The sequence below is a fragment of the Ptychodera flava genome, chromosome 8, assembly GCF_041260155.1.
Source record: "Ptychodera flava strain L36383 chromosome 8, AS_Pfla_20210202, whole genome shotgun sequence".
Lineage (NCBI taxonomy): Eukaryota > Metazoa > Hemichordata > Enteropneusta > Ptychoderidae > Ptychodera > Ptychodera flava.
This window is the reverse complement of record NC_091935.1, coordinates 18689421-18713862: the sequence shown is the minus strand read 5'-3', so window position 1 is coordinate 18713862 and position 24442 is coordinate 18689421. Positions and strand designations below refer to the sequence as shown.

The 24442-nt window shown below is 37.1% G+C and overlaps 2 protein-coding genes across 2 annotated transcripts; both read left to right on the top strand.

Moving 5' to 3' along the window:
* The first annotated feature begins 7676 nt into the window (after positions 1 to 7676).
* LOC139139550 (protein trapped in endoderm-1-like) lies at positions 7677 to 8252 on the top strand. Its single transcript, XM_070708463.1, has one exon. The coding sequence runs from the start codon at positions 7677 to 7679 to the stop codon at positions 8250 to 8252; it is 576 nt and encodes a 191-aa protein (XP_070564564.1).
* Positions 8253 to 20016: 11764 nt separating this feature from the next.
* On the top strand, positions 20017 to 20598 carry LOC139139549 (trace amine-associated receptor 6-like). The gene has a single exon (XM_070708461.1). It carries the CDS (start codon positions 20017 to 20019, stop codon positions 20596 to 20598), a length of 582 nt encoding a protein of 193 aa, XP_070564562.1.
* The last annotated feature ends 3844 nt before the right edge of the window (positions 20599 to 24442 follow it).

Here is a 24442-nt window from a genome sequence, read left to right as displayed (position 1 = left end):
CTACACATGGCCGTCCCAGAGTTTCATGACGGAGAATATAAGGATGGCGGCATGGCTGGTGGCCATCGTTCCATCCGAAACAATATGGGCTCAGAAGTGGAAATCGTCGCCCACAACATACACTGAGCAGGGTATGCTATGATTGCAAGATCAAATTGTTAAACAGATTGGCATTTACCCTATATATGATTGAGAAAACACCACAGGACTGAGGTAAACGTCTATTTGCATATTTAATACAACAAATTAACTTTACAGAAGTTGAATTGCTTTCGTTTCCGAAAAGTCAAGAACGATCGCGAACTGACTCAAACATTCAACTAACCAAGCTTTATATTTCTCTTTCTACAATAGAAATAAAAAAATGAATGGTTCGTAGGCGACGAAGGCGCTCAATGACAAGTAGCAAACAAAACATTGCATTATTATTGTGACAGCACACTCGAAAACAACGATCGCAACTTTTATGTATTCTACCGCTTCTTAAGGATATTAGAGAGAGTTTGAGTTGTTTGACAAAGGACCAGGTCTACACGTTTGTGATATTGATAAAGTCTTAAGATGTAACATTGACATAGCTGGAGTGTATTGTTTATTGCGAACCACTTAAAGCAAATGATATTCATCTGATTGGCTGAGAGCTCTCTTGTGATCGTATATAAGTTAGGATAAGTCTGCTACCTATTAAGTCGTGGTCTCAATAATACAATAAACATGAATTTAAGATCAAAGAATTCATCCAAGCAGAATCCTCAATACATCTTTTTAAATAATCATTACCAGGTACAATTTACATGGCACTAGTAATATTCATACCTGACACGTTAAAACATCATCCCGTGAAATCCTCATATTCATTCATTAAATTATAGATGGAAAGAAACTCGTTAAAACCACCAACTAAAATTACATAACCAGTGTAATCATTAAAGTAAAACACAATTGGTATCTTTGGACTTCAACGTCATTTTGGCCTGATTTTCAATAACATACTTTTTTGTCAACGTTCTCACTTAACACAAACAAACATTGCCTAAAACTACATGCTATCGTCGATACCTTATTTTCACATTGGGTGTTTAATTATCGCTATCGATGTCAATGAACACTTGGTCTGTGTAAAATATTGAAAATACACAGAGAATGAGTTACTTCTGTGACGCTATTGTTCAAGGCCATTGCATTGTATTGACTTATGTGATCACGGTAACAGATATTATGTCAATTGCACTTTTGATCGTGAAGTAACCTACTGCCTTGCATTGGGTAATGAATTATTTTAACAGATGCTAAAATTATTAGAAATGACGTAGACTCAAGCTTCAAGTTGAAAGATCATCTCATCCTCTATTAACAATATTTCCTGTCCTTTATTGACTAAAGCGGTATGCTACGTTATTTATTCATTGTAATATATACATCTGTAAAACTTTTTAAAGTTGCACACTTTATAGAGGAAAGTAGAGATAAGTGTTGAAGATTTGGAAGTCTAGTTTTCACCGTTGCTGATTAGTGATAGAGATCAATAGACATCAAATCAGGTCCAATAATCGTTATCATTCAAGGTAACTAAGAAATTTACCAGGTCCAAGGAACATATTGAAAATGACAAAGGCAATGGGGTCATCTTGAACCACAAAAAAGTGGTGGTACCAGGTGTCCGGAATAGGTAAGCGTACCCTGCCAGCTAGCCGCACCCATCAAGATTGACCCAAAGCGACAAATCCATTGTTATTTGGTGAATTCACCAAATTACTTTTGTGAGTCAAAATTTGGTTTGCTGTCACTAATCATTTGAGTAACAGACAGGTCATATTTTGATACAACATCTCCGTATCTACCGTAGAACTTCTTAAATGATTTCACTATTCTACTTTCTGAGAATCCTTGCCTCACAAACTTTTGAGCTAACAGGCTGTGTCCAACTCGAAAGTCTTCATATGAATTGCATGCTCTACTGTATCTAAGGAGTTGTGAAATATAAGCACCATAAGCTGGAGACGATGGTATATTGCTCGACAAAAAGGGAAAGTTTATGATTTCAATATTGAAATCGTATCTTTTGTCACATAGCTTAGTATATAGTATATTTTGTCTAATTTAAAACAATACGTCTAGGTATGAAGCCGAGTTCACACTTTCAGTTGTTTCTTTTATTTCTAAATCATCTGGGTAGATGTGGTGTAGATAATTGGATATACCAGGATTGTTTAAACTGATGAGATCATATATATATATCTGTGGGTGTTGTTAAATCGCTTGGCAATCCTTTTACACCCAGATTTCTGAAGTGATTGTATGAACTCTGCTTCATACGAATACAAAAATAAGTCTGCAAGAAGTGGGGCGCAGTTTGTGCCTATGGGAATGCCTATGGTTTGCCTGAATGTCATGCCAGCAAACTTGATAAATATGTTGTCAATTAGAAAATATAGCATTTGAGTCACCTCAACATCACTGCATTTTAGTTTGGCATCGCTGTTGTTGGTGAAATAGCCCAAGTTGCGCTTGATCGCAATGTATTCATACCTACGACTACCATTCTTGTAAAGCAAGGCTTTGTTCATGAGAGATGATAGCCTGTCTTTAAGTTTGTTATGTGGGATGGCTGTGTAAAACGTTGAAAAATCAAATGTGTGGATTGAATTGTACATGTTTTTGTTATTTTGTAAAATATGTAACAATTCTTTTTATTTCTTTAATATCCACATTTGATTGACGCCACTAGTTTCATAAACTTTGTCACAATACCGTACCAAACCAGATTTAATGGTTGATAAAATGATGGTTAAAAGTTGTGACAAGCGTTTTGTTGTACACTTACTGGAACCAGCTATGAAACGTTGTTTATAGGGATTCTTATAGATCTTACGAATCCAATATAGATTAGGTAATACCTTGTCCTCTTGCGCTAACTTGATGCCAAATTCACTTAAAACTGTTGAATGATTCTGCAATATTTCCTCTTCAGATAAGGTTGAAAGAGAGTATGTGGTGCTACTCTCATCATCTGAGTTAATCTGAAGTTCGTTCTTTAAACATTGAATGTAATATTGCTTGCAGACAAAGATGATGATGTTGTTTGATGCTTTGTCTGCAGGCACAACAACATATTTATCGTGTAAAGCATCTAGACATTCCCGTGCAGAAGGGTCATCAAAGGCAGATGTAGTGTTGATGACAGTTTGAACGAAGACGTGAAATGCGAGATTTTACCTTATCACGGACTGTGCGAAGCCAGTCCGAAAGACATCCAACGTCTTCGTCTTCGAGGGCAGCCCACTTCTTAGCATAAGCCTCAGCAGCATCCATGATTAACTTAAAGTTAAAGTTTCAGTTTACTTTGGGTGGCTCGCGCTATTTTGGGCCAAACTGATCAAGATCAAGTGTTGGGCTTACAACAGTTCCGTACATTCAACAAAAGTTCCGACAATCGATTACCATAACAACAAGCCTTGACAGACATACACGTACTCTTACATCGCTAACTGGAAAACCTTACGTGGCTTGGATCTCAGACGATGTGTGGAAACTCACACAATCAACATACGCTATGTATAACTCTCTGAGAGTTCATTAGTCGAAGTAAAGCACTACGCTAGTGTAAATATCACAGTAAATCTGACAAATATACTCAAAACTGCAATAAGGTACAGCTTAGTATCTTACCAAAGATATCATGACATCGATTAGACTCTAGTGGTGTCGTGTCTAACCATCGCAGATGGCTCAGTTTAAAAGTGTACACGGAGCAGAGACTAAGCTCAAAGGAGAACAAATGTCGCATTAAATCACATGACAAAACACTGAGCACGATTTGCACACGTCACACAATATAGACAGGGCGTTCCTACACGGCATGGGTAATGCGTCCACGGTCTCTTGTAAAGTCTAAATATTAAATGAACTTGAATTGATCTAGTCAAATTGTTCATCTCCGCCTACGAGAATTTAAAGAGGTTTTCATACGTGCCATGATGGTTGCCTGTAAAGTATATCAAGGTAGTATGCATCTCTGGGGAAAATGCGGACTTTCATATTGTTGCAGATCATTTTGAAGGTCTTGAAGTAAAGTCAGATGTTTCTTTTTTTTCGAAAATCTGAAATACAACTTACTCGCCTTGAATTAACATGGAACTGGTGGCCGATTCGATTTCCAAATATCGGAGAATATAATGGCAAACTTGTTTCTCTAATACCAAACTTTGCATGATGACTGTTGATTTTTAGTCTTGTTCATCGTCAAAAGTTGCCCTAAGGAAAATTTGAGCGAAATTTAAAATATTTCAGTTTACGGAGCACACTACCTTAATCATTCTTTACACGAAAGAGTTGAGGGACAATTCAATAGTACCTTGTTAAGGATTTTATTCGTTTTCCGATCACTCCAACCATTCATTATCTATAATTGGTTTAGACCCAATCCGCTTTGCGAATACACTTTTGTCCTTGATGAAATAATATTACAATCGGCGAGAAGTAAAAAATGAAATTAAAGCTCTAAAAAGCGTCGCCAGTCCCAAACAGTTAAGCGCTCATTGAGATATACAAAAGTAAACTTACTTAACATGATATGAGAAGTACTTTAATATTAGTTCATGGTGATCATACGTTTTCCGCAAATGGCAATATGGACGCCAAGCCACGTGACCGATCAAAATGCCTTTGGCAAATTTGAAAGAAATCACAGTGGTAATAACATGAGTACAATTTCAGTTCATATGATATGTTGTTGCTGGAGAAGATTTTTATAGAATAAATTGGATTTAATGAAAAATCCAATGTGGCGGCCAAGGTCACATGACTGCTCCCGGTTTTATTAGCAAATTTTAGAGAATAGAGGACATTCTTGGTATGCACCGAATTGCACGTCAATCAAACCCCTAGGTCTTCAGAAGATGCCATTTTTAAGTTTCAACAAATCGAATATGGCCTACGGGTCACGTGACTTAGTTGAAATTCAAGGGCTAGGTGCACCACCTTTAGCTAGCCCTAATCAATGTTCAAGTATTAGACGCACTTTTCCAGATCTAGGCTTGCAAAGAATTGACGGAAGGAGAAGTAGAAGCAGAAGAGGAAGAAAGAAAAACCCTGGCGAAACCAATAGGAGCCAAGCTGGTACGCGTGGGCCCCTAATGCATGAAATAACACAGTTTGAATTGTAGATATACATTTTCGTAGGCGAATGCTATTTTAGATTGCTGGCAAAATAAATGTCTTGCCTGAAACCTAATAGTGTTTTGACGACGCACTCTTGCATTATGTACGAAGTCAACTAATAATCGAAGAAGCCTGTTGCAATGGAAACACATACCTGCATTGTAGAATGTGAATGTATCAGTCAGAAATTTACCAGAAATGATAAAAAACATGCCATTTGTTCTTTTTGAGAGCAAAGTTGTATTATTTCATGCGCACCAAAATAAACACGCTGTATAAATCATGGAACGACGAAAGGACTACTTGGAGTTTCAATTCGTTATATTGTATAGAGAAAATTAAAGTCCTATACATTGTCTTCAACCTCAGGCAGCTCCCTGAATATGAGTCAGGGTGAATAAACGCATCTTGTGGTACAGCAAAGCAGAGTAGCTGTTGGGTCAACTCATAATGGTAGACGTTTATAATACAAATAAAAAAGAAGCGACATAAGAGCTCGGGACAGTTGTGCTGTCAAAGCAAAAATCTGTCACAACTTAACCTAGAACGTTCGGAAGCGTTTTTTTATGAGGAGACAACCCCCTCAAAATTAAATTTCTAAATTTTGACCCTCCCAAATTCATCAAATATAAAATGTGAACCCCACAAATTTTTATCTGATTTGCCTTTGCACCCCAAGGCCCTGGGGTGAAAAATAGTTACCCTTCAGAAGTGTTTGCAAGAAAAAGAGCGACCCCTTCCAGTTTTTCTTGCGCAAAAAAAACCCAAAAAACAAAAACAGTGACCCTCCCCCGCATGTCCGTATCAATAATATTAACATATAACATCTTATTTTACATTGAACTTTCAAAAATTACTTTTTAGAAATAATTTCTTAAATACTACAATGTATAGAGAATCAACATTTCAGAGAAATTCCAAAATCACAATTTTTTGCACACATATGCATATGCACTTGTAACAATCCAAGTCTAATCAAGTACATTAATATCAATAATGAACCATCTGTATATATTTATATCAATTATTAAACGTCTATAAACGCACAGATGTTGCCAGTTTTATATTGGAGAATATTGTCCATTGCTTTCTCATAAAATACATGTATAGTGTGTCAACATTTTCAGTGAAATTACAAATTCAAATTTCTTGTACACATATTTACTTATTACCACCCCATTCTTACTAAGTAAATTTACATCAAACGGCTTTACAGGTGATCGAGTCTCTTGTTATGTCATCATAGCTGCAAACAATTAAACACGCACTCTACTACGCGCGCGTCCACTGTATGGGACCTTGCTCACTGTAAAAATTACACCATGGTTTTGATTGAAACATATCTTCATTCAACTTATTGTCAGAGCTTTTAGCATGAAATAAATCAAAAGACTGATTCTTTTGAAATCTTTAACCTTTTTACTGGCGATTAATGTATTAGTGATCTTTGAATTCTTTGATTGGACTCTCGTGAAAGTTTGTATTGTCATTATGAGTAAATAGTATCTGAAAAAAATCTTACAAAAAGAAGAGTAGCAATTCTTTTCTTTTTGGCATCCCAGGACGCATCAATCGCATGACATCTTGTTTAGAAGTTTATATACTTTAGAATTTCTCAACCATCATATGTATCGATTTCAACATTCATAATCAAGATAATTAATATCCTCGAATAATTTTTTAGTCATCAATTTAACAATATATTTTCAACGAACAGCATGAGCATGTCATGAACAAAAAGAGTGCTTGAAGGGCTTTCCGACCTGCGCCCTAGACTTGCTCATTTCTCTCTGATATCTATCCTTACTACCTGATCACACCTATCAAAAATAGAGTCGCCTGTCTAGACTATAAATAAGAAACTTCAAATGTCTTGTCAACTTCATGTGATATTCCGGCTGAACGTCCACTTTGCAAGAAATTATTGCCTCTTCAAAGCATCTCTCCTCTGATATCTTGCTTCAACAAAGTGTTTTGTCATCATTTGAAAAATGAACGGCACTCTCTCTGAAAACCAGCCAGTTAAGATTACTATTGGTATGCCAAGAGTGTGGATAACACAACTGACCGCTTCGCTGGAAATACTGTTTGCGATCATCACCCTTTTTGGCAACATCATCTTCGTTGGAGCAGTTGTTTTGAAGAAGAAGTTGCGAACGCTTGCAAATGCATTTCTGGTCAATTTGAGTATGACAGACATCGCAGCTGCCGTCCTGGTCTCTTCATTCTCGATAGATTCGTATCTAAAACGTGGTTGGGCGTTTGGACACACTTTATGTATCTTTCACAATATCCTCCACCCATCATTAATGGGTGTATCGTTAATACTGACGTCTTGTATATCCGTTAATCGATACGTTTACGTAGTACACCACAACATGTATCGTCGGATCACAAACAAAATAACAGTCACACTTGCTCTGTTGTTTTCATGGGGTTTTCCTCTAGCACTCTTTTTTGCCAGCCTTCCAGCGCACTCGAAGTATTCTCCCCCAACATTCCGTTGCCGGGTGTCCATGGATGAAGTCTGGTTTGCCTTGACACATTACGTACCCAGTGTGTTCACCATCATCTTCTATATCTTGATTTTCGTCTACGTGCGCAAAAGCCGCAAACGTGTCCAGGTCTATCCAGGCCCAAGCACGAGCACGAACAATGGGCAAAACGCTCAGGAACTGAGGATGTTGAAGGTCCTGCTTGCGGTGTCATTTTTAGTTGTCATGGGCTACCTACCATATGCAGTCCTTGTTAATATCTACGTATCACTGAAAATGCCACCAACAGCCGAAGTATTCATCCTACTCTACCCGTGTATACATATTGCCGGTGTTCTAAATCCAGTCCTTTATGGGGCTAGCAACAGGAATTTCAGAGTCGCCTACAGAGAGTTACTCACTGGGAAGCTTTTCTGCAATAAAGTCATCAGCCCAAATGGAAGAGAGAGGCAACCAGATACGAAGACCTCAGCTGCTACGAGTAAGGGTAAACTTACTGTTTCTGAAACGGTTTCAACAGCTGCTACGACAACTACTGAATGCAACTTGATACCTTCAACGACTGCCAGGGCTCTTGTTATTGTAGACAACAGTTGAAATTAAAACCTTCATGGACACATCGTGAGTATAGCCAAATATGTCGGAAATTGTCAGGTGGATGACCATAGAAAAATATGACGATGCTCTTGACTAGACACTTGTTGCATATAAAACGTAATTTGCTGTTTTTGTTGTTGTTAGAAAGTTTGTAGCCTCGACGAGAGTTCCAAATATCTGGTATTAATTTTCGGTAATTATTCACAGTAAATCAAAGAAGAACTGACATCGCCACCACGCTTAACGTAGGTATCAATTTTTGATGAATATAAAGGCAACACTGTTGTTAGCTACGTTTTCAAGAATCATTAACAAGCATAGAGAAAGAATAATTACAAAGCAATAATACTGTCTTTTAAATTTAAATTTAAAAAATGTTATTTGTCACACTTTATCGGTTCTTTTGGATCATCTTACCAAAGACACAGGGTATGTTTTGATTTTTATGTTCAGGTGATTTATGTCAAAATTTAAGTATTAATACTATATTGTCTGTCAGCCTGTTTACATTTCTTGAGTATTTATACACTAATGTTGCGCCATACTGTATAATTCTGTATTTTTTCTCCTGTTCTTAACTAACACACTACAAACTGCACTACAAAGAGCCTTTGTCTTTTGTGTGTGTAGACTGAGATGGTAATAGCTACCCCGAACTTACAGATGTTATCTCTATACAAGTGAAAATATGTTGCTTGTAAAATCATATCAAAGGCCCTCGCTAAATACGTAGTGTATTGGCTTTTCTAGCATGACTTAATGTTTAAAGCAGTCGGTCATAAGTAATGTCGAATATATAGTGTATTTGAGAGATATACATTTGTGTATCTACTTCACTATTTGTACTTCAATGTAGTACGTGGCAGAAATACGAATGTGTACAATCTTCACTTTAATTTCGGTCCCTGTATGGCATGGTAAGAAGTGTAAAAATTGCAAGTCAGTGACTTCCTATTAATCTAGACGACAATGATATGTTACTAGTTCACAAGACAATCTTTGAGAGTATGTTTACGCTGAACCAACTCCCTTACTCCATAGTTCTCTCTACAAGGAAAGTGCCTATAACATAATGAAAATGGCAACTTTAACAAAATCGTACTCATACGATAGGAAAAGCTGTTTGGTCCAAGCGCTCTTAAAATACTAATGGTGGCAAACAAACCACTTTATATCAACATGTTCAAATTGTTACCATGCCTCATATATATCGAGTTTCACATTAGATATGAATCTTTGTTATGGAATATTTTCAGCTTAAGGGGAAGTTATCACAAGTGCTAGATATACACCAGTCTATAACAACACGGTCTGTGTCATAAATCCGTGGATAAAGTGCTCTGTGTATGAAATTTTTTTTTTTTTGAAAGTTACTTACTTTTCAATGAAAGCAGCGTATTTATCAAAGTGCGTGCATGAGTTGTGAACTATCTAGACTTTGTAAATGTAATAATCACAGCTCATATTGTGAGTACAGACTGTAGCAAAAGTGTAGTTTACTGATGGTAGAATATTACTGGTCGGAGTTTTTAGCATGTTCAAAGTTTATGAAATGCATTTATCTCTTCTTGTTTATTAAATTTATAACGGATAGGACCATAACATATATTCTTTCAGGGTAATTTGCATCTACGTTTGTTTAAGAAGCCAAACTATCGCATTGACGAATGTATTATTGTAACGTAAAAGATGTAACTTATGAAAAATGATATTGGTCTTCTTGTATTGTGAAGTAGCGTGGCTGATTGGAGTTGGTCATAGTCACCCTGTAAGTCTTTTGTTCTTGATGGTCATTGCTATCCCGGTACTTGATTAAGGAGCCAGTGGTACACCAAGATTCAAATAGTTTAATCACAATACTTCTACATTTCTACAATATCTAGAAAGGTCGGCTGTGTACAAAGACGTGGTCCACGACAATTAAACAGACTGGGCTTTTCACGAAAATCAGTACGTCAGAGTCTCAGAGGGTCTACATCTCCGTGTCTAAATGAAGACGTGAGAGTGCAAAGTGTCAATTAAAGAAGTGGAAAGTGTCTGTAAAGAGTAAAGCTTAAATAGTTTCGAAATTTGGATATTTAATGCCTCTGGTTTCCATTTATAGTTAAGAAAAGATGAGTCGGCAAAAGCGAAGGGGAGAAACGTCGCTCCCACCTAAGTACTATGTCAAAGAGGGTGGAACGAACTGTCAACACAGAAGGTCGAGGTCCAGATTTTACGTTCGGTCATTGCTAATGACGTATTAAACAGATGTTAAAACAACACATAACTAAAAGGAAGATAAATTGTTACGTGAAAGGCCCGAAAAATAAATCAGTAGAGGTCATTCTCACAATGCATCACGTGTAGGGTTACTGTCGGTCAGAGTCATGTTAAGTCGCGACGATTAAAAGTTATTTGACAAGACTAAAATACTAAACAACCATTGGTGGTACTACAGAAATGGGAATAAAATAGAATAAAAGTTCGGTCGTTTAAAAAACATTAGATTATGATTTTAACTTCAGTAATTTTATTACAGGTAAGATTATTGAGGGTTAGTTTGACCATTAACCATGGGGACAACTATGATACTATAAGTTAAAGGTAACCATTTACGTTCGGCTATTTAAAACTGTAGCAAAGATATATATCGATGGCAATATTACCATGTCTCAATTTCAACAATGGCCTGAAAACTAGAGAGCGAAATGCCATCTCTCATGAAAACCCGTAGGCAAAAAATGATGATATTCTACAGTAGACGAATCCACTAAATAGCCATTACTTTATGTAAAATACTGCAACAATTCACATTTGATAATGAAAAAACTTTGGGACGTCAGTTATGAATGCAAACATCTTGCTATTACAACCATACTTTCTGTCGGAACTGTAGCCGATACATACACATAATTGTTTTCTTTCCCACTATGGTTCTCTGTGTAAACCGAGAGCCACTCATTCACCTGCCTTCGTTTTTTATCAGAACTCATACCTCTTTGAATTTTACCAATCACAGCTAAACTGTATAGGCACTATAGCAAGACTAGAAACAACTTTCCAAACCAATCCAGTACTGTGATAACATTTAGATCAAGTGAAAAACAGTGGTAAAATGATTACTTTGCTGCGGAAATTTATAAGCATTTATCCCCCGCAAACGCTGTCAATGCTGGACAAGGCCCCACATCACTGGTAGTGATGCTGTGCCCCGGCCAGCTTCAACACTGGCAAAATTAAGGAATACCCAACTCATGTCTCTGTAGGTGAAATGGGCCACCAAATGGGTGACAATTTAATGAAAAACTTAACTGTAAAATACATCAAACAGGCCACTAATTGATGACACACAAACATAGTACAAAACGTGTGACCTTACAATAACTAATCTACTTATACGTGTGATAACAATGAGTAACATGCTCATAACTGTGAAATACATAAAGTGGGCCACAAAATGGGTGACCAATTAACAGTCTAACAATGAATTCACCTACATAGGTAACTCATTAATATTGCCCCAATCTTGTGGGGCCCAAACACGCCACAAGACACACCTTGTGTCGGCTCCACAAGAAGAAAGTCTACGTCACTGCAGCCCCTGCGAACAGTGACTTATCGTGATCACTACGTTGACTTGTGCTGTGCTGAGAAATTGGCAAATAAACAGTGACTTTTCTTGATCTCTACGTTGACTTGTGCTGTGTTGAGAAATTGGAAAATAAACTGTGATACATGCATGTTGCAAAGATGTATGCTTCATTTATACTACATTTATACTAGCACAGTACCAGTGTCTATCTAGTAATAACTTTGCCATCCTACTTATATACTGTGCTTGGCCATGCTACCACCTCCTGTTTTATTGAAGCAATAGAGGGAAAGCCGTAACAAATGTAATGTCTGAAAACAATGTTTTGTACTCTATCTACAAATGAGTCTTGTTGAACCCCTCTTTTTATTACTACCTTGGGAAACAAGGAACACAACTCGAATTGAGAACCTGTATTTCCTACTGTGGCTGAACACAAACCAAAGAGAGACTTGCTCTAAAAACAGAGATTAAAAAACCCTTTTTGAGGGAAAAATTCTCTCTGAAAAAGCATAGTCTACCATATGGAATCACAAGCAATGTGAAATGGAATCTGCTAGTCTGGAGGAAGCGCATAGTGTGCCCTAAAAACGTCCTGTACTATAAACATATTTCGAAACAGCGTCCTCCCAACCCAACAAAACATTATTTTCTGCTTATATGTTGTCACTTGAGGAACATTTTTAGGGATATCAGATATTGAGCTAGAACGGCACAACTTACTGCAGCCCCTGCGAACAGTTACTATGCTAAACTTGGCCTTAAACTGATGACCTATATGTATACCTTGTTAACAACTTAACTGATTGTACCCAAGGCCATTTAGGCAAATAAACTTCATACGTCCAAATTCCCTGGATGATTGCTGGAGAGCCTGCTTTAAAGTAGCAATAATGCACTGAGATTGATAAAGGTAGATTAAAATATTGTCACACTGCCAAACCAGAAAACACAGCTTATTTCCCGATAAATTGACTCTACTTAAAAGGGGAAGCTGGCTAATACATTTGACTGTACCATGCACGTTGCACAGTTGCTGTGTACGGTACTAAATTTGGGTCTTCAACTGGCAAGTAGATTTCAAACATCTGAAACCTCTGATTGGTTATTGGAAGGCCTGCCTTTGTAAATATATGAGCAAGACATAGCAGGATAGATGAGCCATTACTATAACTTGGAAGTCTTATGTACAAGAATACAGTTTCATATCGAACTAGAGAGGACAAACATATATCCTAAAGAATGACCGAAAACAAAAATCATTTGTACACTTTATAAAGTTGATGTTGTTGATTGTTGTCTTGTAGTCCTTGTGTATGGTGCAGCATTTGAATATGCTGAGTGCCAAGTAGCAATGAAGTTAGCTGCTTTCTTCTTTTTGTACAGTTTTTTCCATGAGCCATGCCTGTTGGTGAAAACAAAGGGAAAACTAGGCAGAAAAAGAATTCGACAGAGTCTCGATAAAGTGGCATTATACCTATAACATAGCTAATAGGTTGAGTGGTAGACAGAAGCAAATATGGGAAATTCATTCAAAGGAGCCTGAGCAGTACCATGCTGACACAACCTCCCACATATATCACAAGCGAATGAAATGACACTGCTGCTGACCCAGCCGATCCAACAATGTGGAGGAAAAACACACAGCTGGAAAACAAATTCCACAAAGGGAAAACGCTGTACGCACAGCAGCACCCTACACTGTAAAGTGAAGTGTTCAAGGATAGAACACCAATTAAACGCCTTTTTGTAACACTTTTTGAACGCGTCTAGACGTTCAGAAATTTAACACTTACGTGTTCAATCAACGTTCAATTTTTGAACACACGCGTGTGCAGAATTTGAACACTGTGTGTTCATCAGACATTATATTGAACACCATGTGTTCCATATCTGAACACACGTTGCACATGAAATGTGTTCAAAAAATTGAACGCATTTACGCGTTCAAAGGGATGTAACACTGTTTGAACGCATGGACGCCGTTCAACGATAAATGTGTTAAAGGATAGAACACATGATATGCACTCGTTGAACAGCTTTAATTTTGGGCGTTCAGGGGGTGTTAAAGCCTTGAAATAACAAAACAGACCACTGATATGCAGTAAAATTATTTTTATTCTAAAATTACACATAAATTCCTTGAGTAAAATACAATAATTTAGTATAAAATGGGATAATAAATATAGCCACGTTGTAAAGTTTGTCAGAGGCAAACGCCAACGATGTTAACACCTTCCTATCGAAAACATAAACAGAAGAAAATTCCCATAAACCCTGTAGATTGTTTTAAATAATACGAACAAAGTAATGACAAAGCAGGTTTTACTTAAATTACGTTTTATGTTCACACTTGTTAAAAACGCACAAAAAAATCTTTTAAAAAGCTCAAAATTTGGCTTACTTATTGTGTTGAAACACGTATATATGAAATGAATACTCCACTGATGTAAGACGGTTTCTTAAAGACATTGCCTCTTGTATAAACAATTGTAAATTTTTGAAAAGTATAGTCAAGGCTTCTCTAATGCACATGATACATAGTTGTCGACACTAAAGTAAACACAACATGTCAAGTTGTCGAAATGTCACAGTAAGGCACAACATGAACAAAGTGGGGAGAGTGCGTCCTTGGCAGTGTAAAACCTATTTCCTTGTCCAAAAATGTCCTTCATAAACAAAAGTTTGTTTGTTTGTAATATCTTTAAAAAAACCTGCAATAAATCAGTGACATTTCAAAAAATATACTTCTCAGAAAATTAAAAACATATTACCTAATTTTGACTTTGTTTCATTAGTTTTGTTCTGTGTATCAACAAGCATTTGATGTTGAACCTTGGAATCTCAGTCCTTACTGAAATTGGCTTGTGAAAGGAAAGTGCCGCCTGAAACCGATGGCAACAAACAAAATACTAGCCATTTTCTCACCAATATAGGAATACAACAAGCGACCTAGCGGTCGAAAGTGCTCGTTGTGTTATGTAGAGAATCTGCGACAGCTCACTTAAAAATTATCTGACCAAAAATGGTAAAAAGCTGCAAAAATATACAATTGAAGGTTTCATATAATTTGAACTTATCAAATTAAGATCATCTCTAAGAACGTGTGTAGCAAATATCAAAGCTATAAACAGGCCGGTAAGTTTTGAGATACAAATTTTCTGTCACTTTCAGCTTTAATTGTTCATTCCAACCTTGCATCTGATAAGTGAGACTACATGTCTGTGAAAGCTTATTCTCTAGCAACATTTAGTTGATCATAGCGTGCTACCAAAGCTTAGATTAATTAAGAAAAAAAATACAAAAACTTATCAAAATTCAGTTACTGACCCTTGAAAGTTTGAGTCTATAGGGATGAACTGAGGTTCTCAAGCTTGTTTCCAGATAGCTACCTATACACTCATCTTCTTCAATTTCTGTAACACCAGCTTCTGGAGCTAGCTGACTTCTTCTATGCTACGTTTTTGCTTCGAGCCATGCCTATGAGCTAAGAAGAGGAAAACTAGGCAGAAAAAGGAAATTACCTGAGTTCCACTTAAGGGGTTACAATAAACCCAACACTTCCAAACTTACGACAGCTGGTCACATGCTTAACTATTGCAAATCTAAGAAAAAAACTGAAAATGCTCCGTTCCCTCAATTTGACATGTGCGTGACTACAGGTAATGAGGAAAAAAAGTGTGGTTGAATGGCAGCAAGATCCACGGCATGGAGAATCCACTCAGGGACGCTGCCCTGAAAATACATCCACCCCTTCCGCAGCAAAAAATGTCAAAGTTGCCTGCCCAGCCGATCCCAACAATGAAGGGAAAAAAACAAGCTGAAAAACACAGCTGAATCCAACAATGTGGAAAAATAAGATAGCGCTACAAGAGCAGCTGACATTCCACCGAAGTGGAAAATGAACAAGCTGTAAAAACAGCAACACCCGACATTGGGGACCTGTTATGGGTTGTAAGCACAGTAACAAGCTGGGGAGTAGTATGTAGCAATATTCACACACATGATTCCAATGCCCTGGTCTGATGCCACTCTGTCGACATTTCGACCACAGCTAAAACTTCAAAAAATATAAAATGATGCCAATGCTCCACAAGCGCGAAGTAGAGCACGCCGTACACTCCGAAAGTCCCGGCGAATGCCCAGCTCGTTAAAGTCTACCTCGTCCCTGTGGAATACTTGTAGCGATGACCGCCATAACCTGACATGTGACCCGAAAAATACAAAGGGATTTCCAGCCAAAGACCCCCTCGAGCGTCTGCGCGTGCAATGAAGTTTTCGCTTGTACTAACGTGAATAGCGTGACGGCAGGTCAGATCCTTAATAGCATATCAATAGAAGTCAAAGTTCGCTGCTGGAGTGAAAATCTTGAGTACTCCTTGGAAAATCAGCCGAATTACGTACACAAAAGGAGTTAGGGAATGAGCAATAATTAGAGCTCAGGCAGGTATAGGTAATTTTATCGAATTACGCTCACTTTGGTTTATTTTGCCGTTCAATGCTCCGATACATGTTGTGTCGTCCTAATAGACCCACTTTTGCTCGCAGTTGGCCCGCAGCTATCCGTGGCGGGGTTGACCTTTGACCCCCATAACGACGCACGCTACCCCGCCAACAGATAGCTTGTTACCCTCACAAAGACACGCACGTCGGACTAACAGAAAAATTTGAGTGAGTTTCTGACCGTATATTTTCCTAGACGGCGTATGAGAGAATGCCCCAAAAGAAGTACACAGATAGGGGCATGGTGTCTTGTGAAGAAAGGATTATATAAGTACCGTTACCGTTGTTGAAGTTCAGATGAGGTCCAGCTGCCCAAATGGCAGTCTTGCCTGGAGGACCGTCTCAGGGCAAAAGAGGATAGGACAAGCCTACACGATGACCTCTTGACCCCCTCCAAGATGGCGCTGTATGAACGTTTGCAGGAGATAAAATTCCTTACTTTTGTAACTTCTTTTACACTAAAGGAAAAAAACTAAATAGAAGAAAGAATATTAGGTACGAGACGAAATAAAGATCGATCCATCCATCGAACTATATATCTATCGATCAATTTATCGAGTCTGTCAATCTATCGATTGATTAATCTGTCTTGTAGATCCATAGTTCTATCGATCAATGTATCCATCAATTTATCTAAGGATCGATCGATCGATCGATCGATTGATCTCATTGTCAATATATCAGTCTATCGATCATCTATCGAACACTAATAGATAGATGGTCGAGATATCGATTCAGTGATCTATCTATCTATCTATCTATCTATCTATCTATCTATCTATCTATCTATCTATCTATCTAGTATAGATCGATCGATCAGTCGATCGATGTATTGCTCCCAATGAATCGCTTAATCAGGTATTTTATAAATTAATTAATACGTTATTGGTTACTTAGGTGAAATTCTAATATTACATTTGTTGTTGACATCTGCTCCTTCACGTATAATTATATCAATCGTCAAACATTTGTAAAAAGCGCAGATTTAGCTAGTTTTGTATTGGACAAAATGGTCATTGTTTGCTCAAACACTACAATGTATAGTGAATCAACATTTCGGTGAAAGTCCAAAATCAAATTTCCTGCACACACATGACCTTGTTACCACCCTAGTCTAATTAACTACATTAATATAAATTATTAAGTATCTATAAATACACAGATTTAGCTAGTTTTATATTGGGAAAAACTGTTGTTCATAGTCTCCTCATAGACAACAATGTAGTGTGAATCAGTGTAATTCCAAAATCAAATTTCTTGAACACATATGCACTTGTTACCACACTTTTCTCATCTAGTACAGTTATATCAATTATCTAACGTCTATATATGCACAGATCGATATAGCCAGTTTTATATTGGAAACAAATTGTCCATTGTTTTCTCATAGGCTTGCATGTATAATGTATCAATATTTTTGGTGAAATTCAATATTCAAAATCTTGTATCTATATGTACTTGTAAATACCCTATCCTTACCAAGTAGATTTATATCAAAAGTCTATAAATGCACAGATATTTTTGTTCATAGTTTTCTTATACTCAAGGCACAAAAATAAGAGCAGCTACAAAATCCCAATATCTCATCTTATACTAATATACAGTCACTGTTACACTATTGTCCTCAGCAAAATGACTCATCAGAATAGATAGTACGAAAGATGGAGTCTACCTCTGTGAACTTGAAAGTCTGTCAAAGTGACTCGTAACTGATTAAAAGGCAATTGTCTCATTTATGTTCTTTGCTAATACTGTTTGTTTAAACGTATGTCATTACAACGTCTAAAACCTCCATAAACACTGCATATAACATCTTATATTAAAAATTGGACCTATTTTGCCAAGTATTCAAATTATGGTTGTTTCACTTGGGTTCGAACTCACGACGTACGGTACCTAGTCACCTAGCAGAGAAGCCACAGACAAAACCGCTCGGCCAAATCCCAAAACTCAAAAAAGAATGGTTCAATAACCCAGCTAAGATGTTACAATTTTTATCCTGACTGCGACCACTCCACACGCTGTAGAGCGACACCCCTTCACACGCTGTAGAGTGTTACAAAAGTTATATCGCGAACTTATGGCATGACACTTACTTCATGTGTTCAACTTTCAATTTTATTTTTGTGAACACATGTGCTCTTTTCTTCTTGTTTTCACCTGTTCAGACAGAATAAAGCAATGTTCGTACTCTGTTCTATATACTTTTAGTAAATTCTGTTATACTTATGCCCCGACTCCATACAAACCTTCGTAAAATTTTACCTCAAGCCCAACAAATCATTGATTGTAACATTTGCCCCCTTAAAACGACTTGTAAAAGTTTACCCATGTGATTTCCACTGACACCATCTCCCGTGTAAACGAATGCTCCCTTACAGTCAGACAACCACTACCATTTGTTTCCCGGGATGTGGAAAACATAAAGAATAATGAAATCAAAGCACTTGCGATAAATCAAAGGACTTATTCTTTTCATATCCTGTTCCCTTTACTGAGGAATAATGTATTTGTGATCGTTGCATTCTTTGATTGGAATTCCGTGAAAGGTTTTATTGTCGTCATCTGAAAAAAAATGTGGTAAAACAAAGTGTGGCATTACGGGACACATTATTCTCATCATATCTTGTTTAGACGTTAACATAATCTAGAATTTCAACCATCATGCATATGTGTATCAATTTAAACGTTCATATGTAATGAAGAAAATTAATACCAACGAATATTTCCTAAGTCGTACTTCTGCCTGTTAATTCGTCATAATAAAGGAGATTTCGCCGTGCGAAAAAATCTACTTCACATTTACTTTCAACGAACAACATGAATATGTTATGAAAACAGAATGTTACCTTAAAGAACCGTCTTATAAAGTCCTTCGACCTGTACCCTAAGTACAATTTCAGCGCTGCAGGGGTGACACAATTGGAAGGGGTGTTCCAACTTCAGCGACATGTGCTCATTTCTGTCTAATATCCATCCTTGCTACCTGATCACACCTTTCAAAATCGAGTCGTCTCTCTACACTATAAATATGATACTTCAAAGATGTATTGTGAACATCATCTGATATTCCGGCTGAACGTCAACTTTGCAAGAACTTATCGCCTCTTCAAATCATATCTCCTTTGAAATCCTGCTTCAACCAAGCGTTTTGTCATCCTTTGAAAAATGAACGAAACTCTCTCCGAAAACCAGCCAGTTAAGGTTACTCTTGATTTACCAAGAGTGTAGACAACACAACTGACCGCTATGGTGGAGATACTTTTTGCGATCATCGCCATTTTTGGCAACATGATCTTCGTTGGAGCAGTCGTTTTGAAGGAGAAGTTGCGAACGCTTGCAAATGCATTTCTGGTCAATTTGAGTATGACAGACATCGCAGCTGCCGTCCTGGTCTCTTCATTCTCGATAGATTCGTACCTAAAACGTGGTTGAGCATTAGGACACCCTTTGTGCGTCTTTCACAATATCCTCCACCCAACATTTATGAGTGTATCATTAATACTGACTCTTGTATATCAGTTAATCGATACGTGTACGTAGTACACCACAACATGTATCGTCGGATCACAAACAGAATAAAAGTCACACTTGCTCTGTTGTTTTCATTGGGTTTTCCTCTAACACTCTTTTTTTGTCAGCCTTCCAGCGAACTCGAAGTACTCTCCCCCTACATTCCGTTGCCGGATGTCTTTGAATGAAGTCTGGTTTGCCTTGACACATTACGTACCCAGTTTGTTCACCATCATCTTCTACATCTCGGTTTTTGTCTACAAGCGCAAAAGCCGCAAACGTGTCCAGGTCTATCCAGTCCAAAGCACGAGCACAAACAATGGGCAAAACGCTCAGGAACTGAGGATGTTGAAGGTCCTGCTTGCGATGTCGTTTTTAGTCGTAATGGGCTACCTACCATACGCAGTCCTTGTTAATATCTACATATCATTGAAAAGACCACCACCAGCCGAAGTATTCATCATACTCTACCCATGTTTGCATATTGCCGGTGTTCTCAACTCAGTCCTTTATGGGGCTAGCAACAGGAATTTCAGAGTCGCCTACAAAGAGTTACTCACTGGGAAGCTTTTCTGCAGTAAAGTTATCGGTCAAAATGGAAGCGAGAGGCCATCAGCCGCGAAGACCTCAGCTGCTACAAGTAAAGGTAAACTTACTATTTCTGAAACGGTTTCAACAGTTGTTGCGACAAGTGGTGTACGCAAAGTGATACCTTCAACGACTGCAAAATCTCTTGTTATTGCAGAAAACAGTTGAAGTTAAAATCTAAATGGATATGTCATGAGTATATCATATGTTGCAAATGTATAGAAGGAGGACCACACACAAATATGCCGTTGATTTTACACTTATTTTGCGTATACGATGTAATTTGCTGTTTTGTTGTCATTTGAAAGTTTGTAGCCTCGATGGTGGTGCCCAATATATGATACTATAATCTAATTGTTCACAGCCAAATCAAAGAAATAAAATCGCCGATAGCAAGAATCAATTTATGATGAACATAAAGGCATCAGCGTTAGAAGGATAATAGCTACTGAATTTCGAAGTGCAATTTCTCAGACTTTATAGGTTCTTTTCGATGGTGTTACCATTAGAAACAGGGTATACATTTATTTTCATGTTTAGGTGATGTATATCGAAAGTTAAGCTTCAAATCTATCAGCCTTTTTAATCTTAAGTGTTACAAACTAATTTTGTGCCAAGTGAATGTTTCTTTATTTGTTCACTGGTCTTATCTGGTACAGACTTTGTCGTATGTGCTCCAAAAAAATCCTTTCTCGTGTGTGTGTTGACACAGATGGTGATAGCTACCCCGTACTTACAGTTGTTATCTCTTTACAAGTGAAAATATGTTGCATTTATATTTTCTTAACATAAATGAGAAGAATCATGTGAAAGGCCCTCGCTAAATACGTTGTGTATTCGCTTTTATAAAATGATTTAATGTTAAAATCAGTCGGTATTAGGTTATGTCTGATATATAATGTATTTAAGAGAAATGCATTTATGTATCTACTTCATCATTTGTATATCAATGTAGTAAATGGCAGAAATACAAATATGTACAATTTACATTTTGACCGAGGTCCTTGAACGTGGTATTAACTGTAAAATTTGCAAATCAGTTTTACTTTCTATTATACTAGACGACAGTAAGGTGTTATCTGTTCACAAGACAATCTTCAGGAATATGTTCACGCTGTGCGAACCCCCTTACTCTGCAGTCCTCTCTACAGGGAAAGTGCCTATAACGTAAAGCAATGTGGCAACCTTAGCATGATCGTGCCCATATGATGGGAACAGCTCAAGTGCTTTTAAAAGTACCAAAGCTTAAGTGTGTCTTACTAATGTAGACAGACAATTTAGTCCCCTTTATATCAATATGTTTAAATTGTTAACATGCCTCAAACAAGATCGAGTCCCACAACAGATAGGAATTTTTGGTTTTGGAATATTTTCCACCTAAGGTGAAGTTATAACAAGCGCTAGATATACACCAGTCTATAACAACACAGTCTGCGTCATAAATCCCTGAAAAAAGTACTCCGTGTATGAAATGTTGCTTTTGAAAATTACTTACTCTTCAATCTGCAATGGTGACAAAAGCAGTGTATTTATCAAAATGTCTGCATAAGTTGTGAACTATTCAGAATTCGCAATTGTATTAAATCACAGTTCGTTTTTTTGGTACAGACTGTAACAAAATTGTATGTGTCTATAATGAAAAAGTGCGAGTGCCGAAAGTAAAGTAAAGGAGTGCAAAGTGTCTGGAAAGAGTAAAACTTAAATCGTTTCAAAATCTGCATATTGTCATGACTTTGTTATGTATCTATAATGAGTAAAGATGAGTCGGCAGAAACAAAGGGGAGGAAGGTGGCTCCCATCTAAGTACGATGTCAAAGAGAACGGAACGAACTGTCAACACAGAAAATGGAAGGTCCAGATTCGACGTCCGGTAATTGCTTATGACTTATTAAGCAGTTGTTAAAACAACACACCACTGAAACGAAGACAAACGGCTACTTCAAAAGTCTGGAAAATAAATAATGAGAAATCATTCTCATGATGCATCACATGAAGCGTTAATGTGGGTCAGAGTCGTTGTAAGTCATCAAAAACTAAATTAAAAATAATAAAATACAAAACAATCATCGGAGATATAGTATTACTGAACAATCTTTGGGCAATATTACATTGTCGGGAATAAAGTAGAATGGAATTATGGTTGTTATGAAATATGAGATTATGATTTAGGCTTCAGTTGTTTGATTACAGGTAAAAGTACTGTGGATTAGTTTGACCATTAACCACAAGGACAACTATGATACTGTAAATTAAAGTTAGCCATTTACGATTGGCGTTTTAAAACTGTAGCAACGATACATATCGATGGCAATATTACCATGTCTCATTTTCAATAATTTTCCATCTTCCCCCCTCAATAGCTATGGAGAAACAGTAAAGGAACTATATGGGTTGCTTCCCTTTAGCATACTTCAAATTGATGAATGCAAGGTAATATGTTTTCTGTCCATAAGACATTAAGCTCAAACACCTGATTAATAATTAAAAACGCATCTTTATATTGATGTGACAATAGTAAACGTAGACATTGTGGTGTTATAACTATTCGAGAATATTTCTACCATCTAAATGTTGTGAATGAATAACAAACTCTTCTGAAATTAGGAACGAAGTAATTAGCAAACGAGGTTTCATATGTTTTCTTGAGGAAATTGTGTATGAACGTACTTTAAATATACACTTTAATGTCATCAAAAGCACTCAGGCTTTACTTGTCTATACTTCCATTTTAGTATATAGCCTTGAAGCATGTAGCCCCGATCTCATTTTGATACGAAATTGCAAGAACTTAATTCTTTGCACATGTTACAAAATTAAGAATGGACTCAGAGCGAGAAAATTACCGTATCATGTTCCATACATGTTACCAATTTGAAAGTTTACAAAGATTAGTTCTGTTGCGATGCCAGGAAATAATGACCACAACATTTCGCACCTCAACTTTACTACCGGCTGCGGACGAATCACTAAGCCATTCATACTTGGGATTTAAAAACACATTTCTTTGACTGTATTCTGCGATTCTTTCGCACACTTTTAAAAGTTCTGGAGATGGAGAAATGGGGCATGGGCATTTAAAGAAGCAAACAATAACCCCTGTTCTGCTTCAAAGACCACTGAAGCCAACATATTTACCTTGTGGAGAACAGATTTGACAAATGTTTAAGACAATAAATCACCTATTTCTGTACAAAAGAATGAGTTTTACAAATCTCAAAAGTTGTTTTCTCTTTTTGGAAGCGTTCAGTTGGAAACATCACGACTTGCCTGCACATGTTGGTACGTTTATAGTTTCAAGTTTGGAGAAGAGTCTAACTCGACTCGTTATCATTTGTAAATAGCCATGTATGACATTGTTTAGTTGCTGACTTGAAGACGCGTTCGTAGGTTATTATTGTAAACAATCTTCAATGTGAACGGACAGGATGAAATTTTGATTAGGGTATGTTTTACTATTCTATACCGTCAATATTTACTATTTTTTCTACTGTTACGTGTATGAAATTGACAGCAATTTAAAATAATAGTTAGTCTACTTGCTAACGGAGAAAGCCGCGCTAAAAATATATCCTATTTCCAAAATTATAATATTCGAAGAATATAAAATTAATTTCACCAGGATAAATATCGGAAGTCAGCTAGACGTTTTCGACAAATCCAGAAATAATACCCATACGTCAAACAAATAACGAACTAACTGAATGTTATTTATTCACCCTGCACCAACATCAAACAAGCAAAGGCTCGTTTTCAGGATGAAATGCCCTGTTACCAAATCGAGCAATGTGGAGTAATGTGTCGTGCTCAAGGATACAACACTATGCAAGAGTGTCAAGCTCACTTTCATCCTGTAATGTGTCTAACATCGCATCCGCTTCCCGAAGATATCTCCTTCGAATCACTTAGCTTGAATTTTGACTTAAAACATGATGAAATAGTACTTTCAGTAAGCTCTGCAAATAACATCACGGATCTAACAATAGTGTTTAATCCAAGAGAACATTTCTTAAAC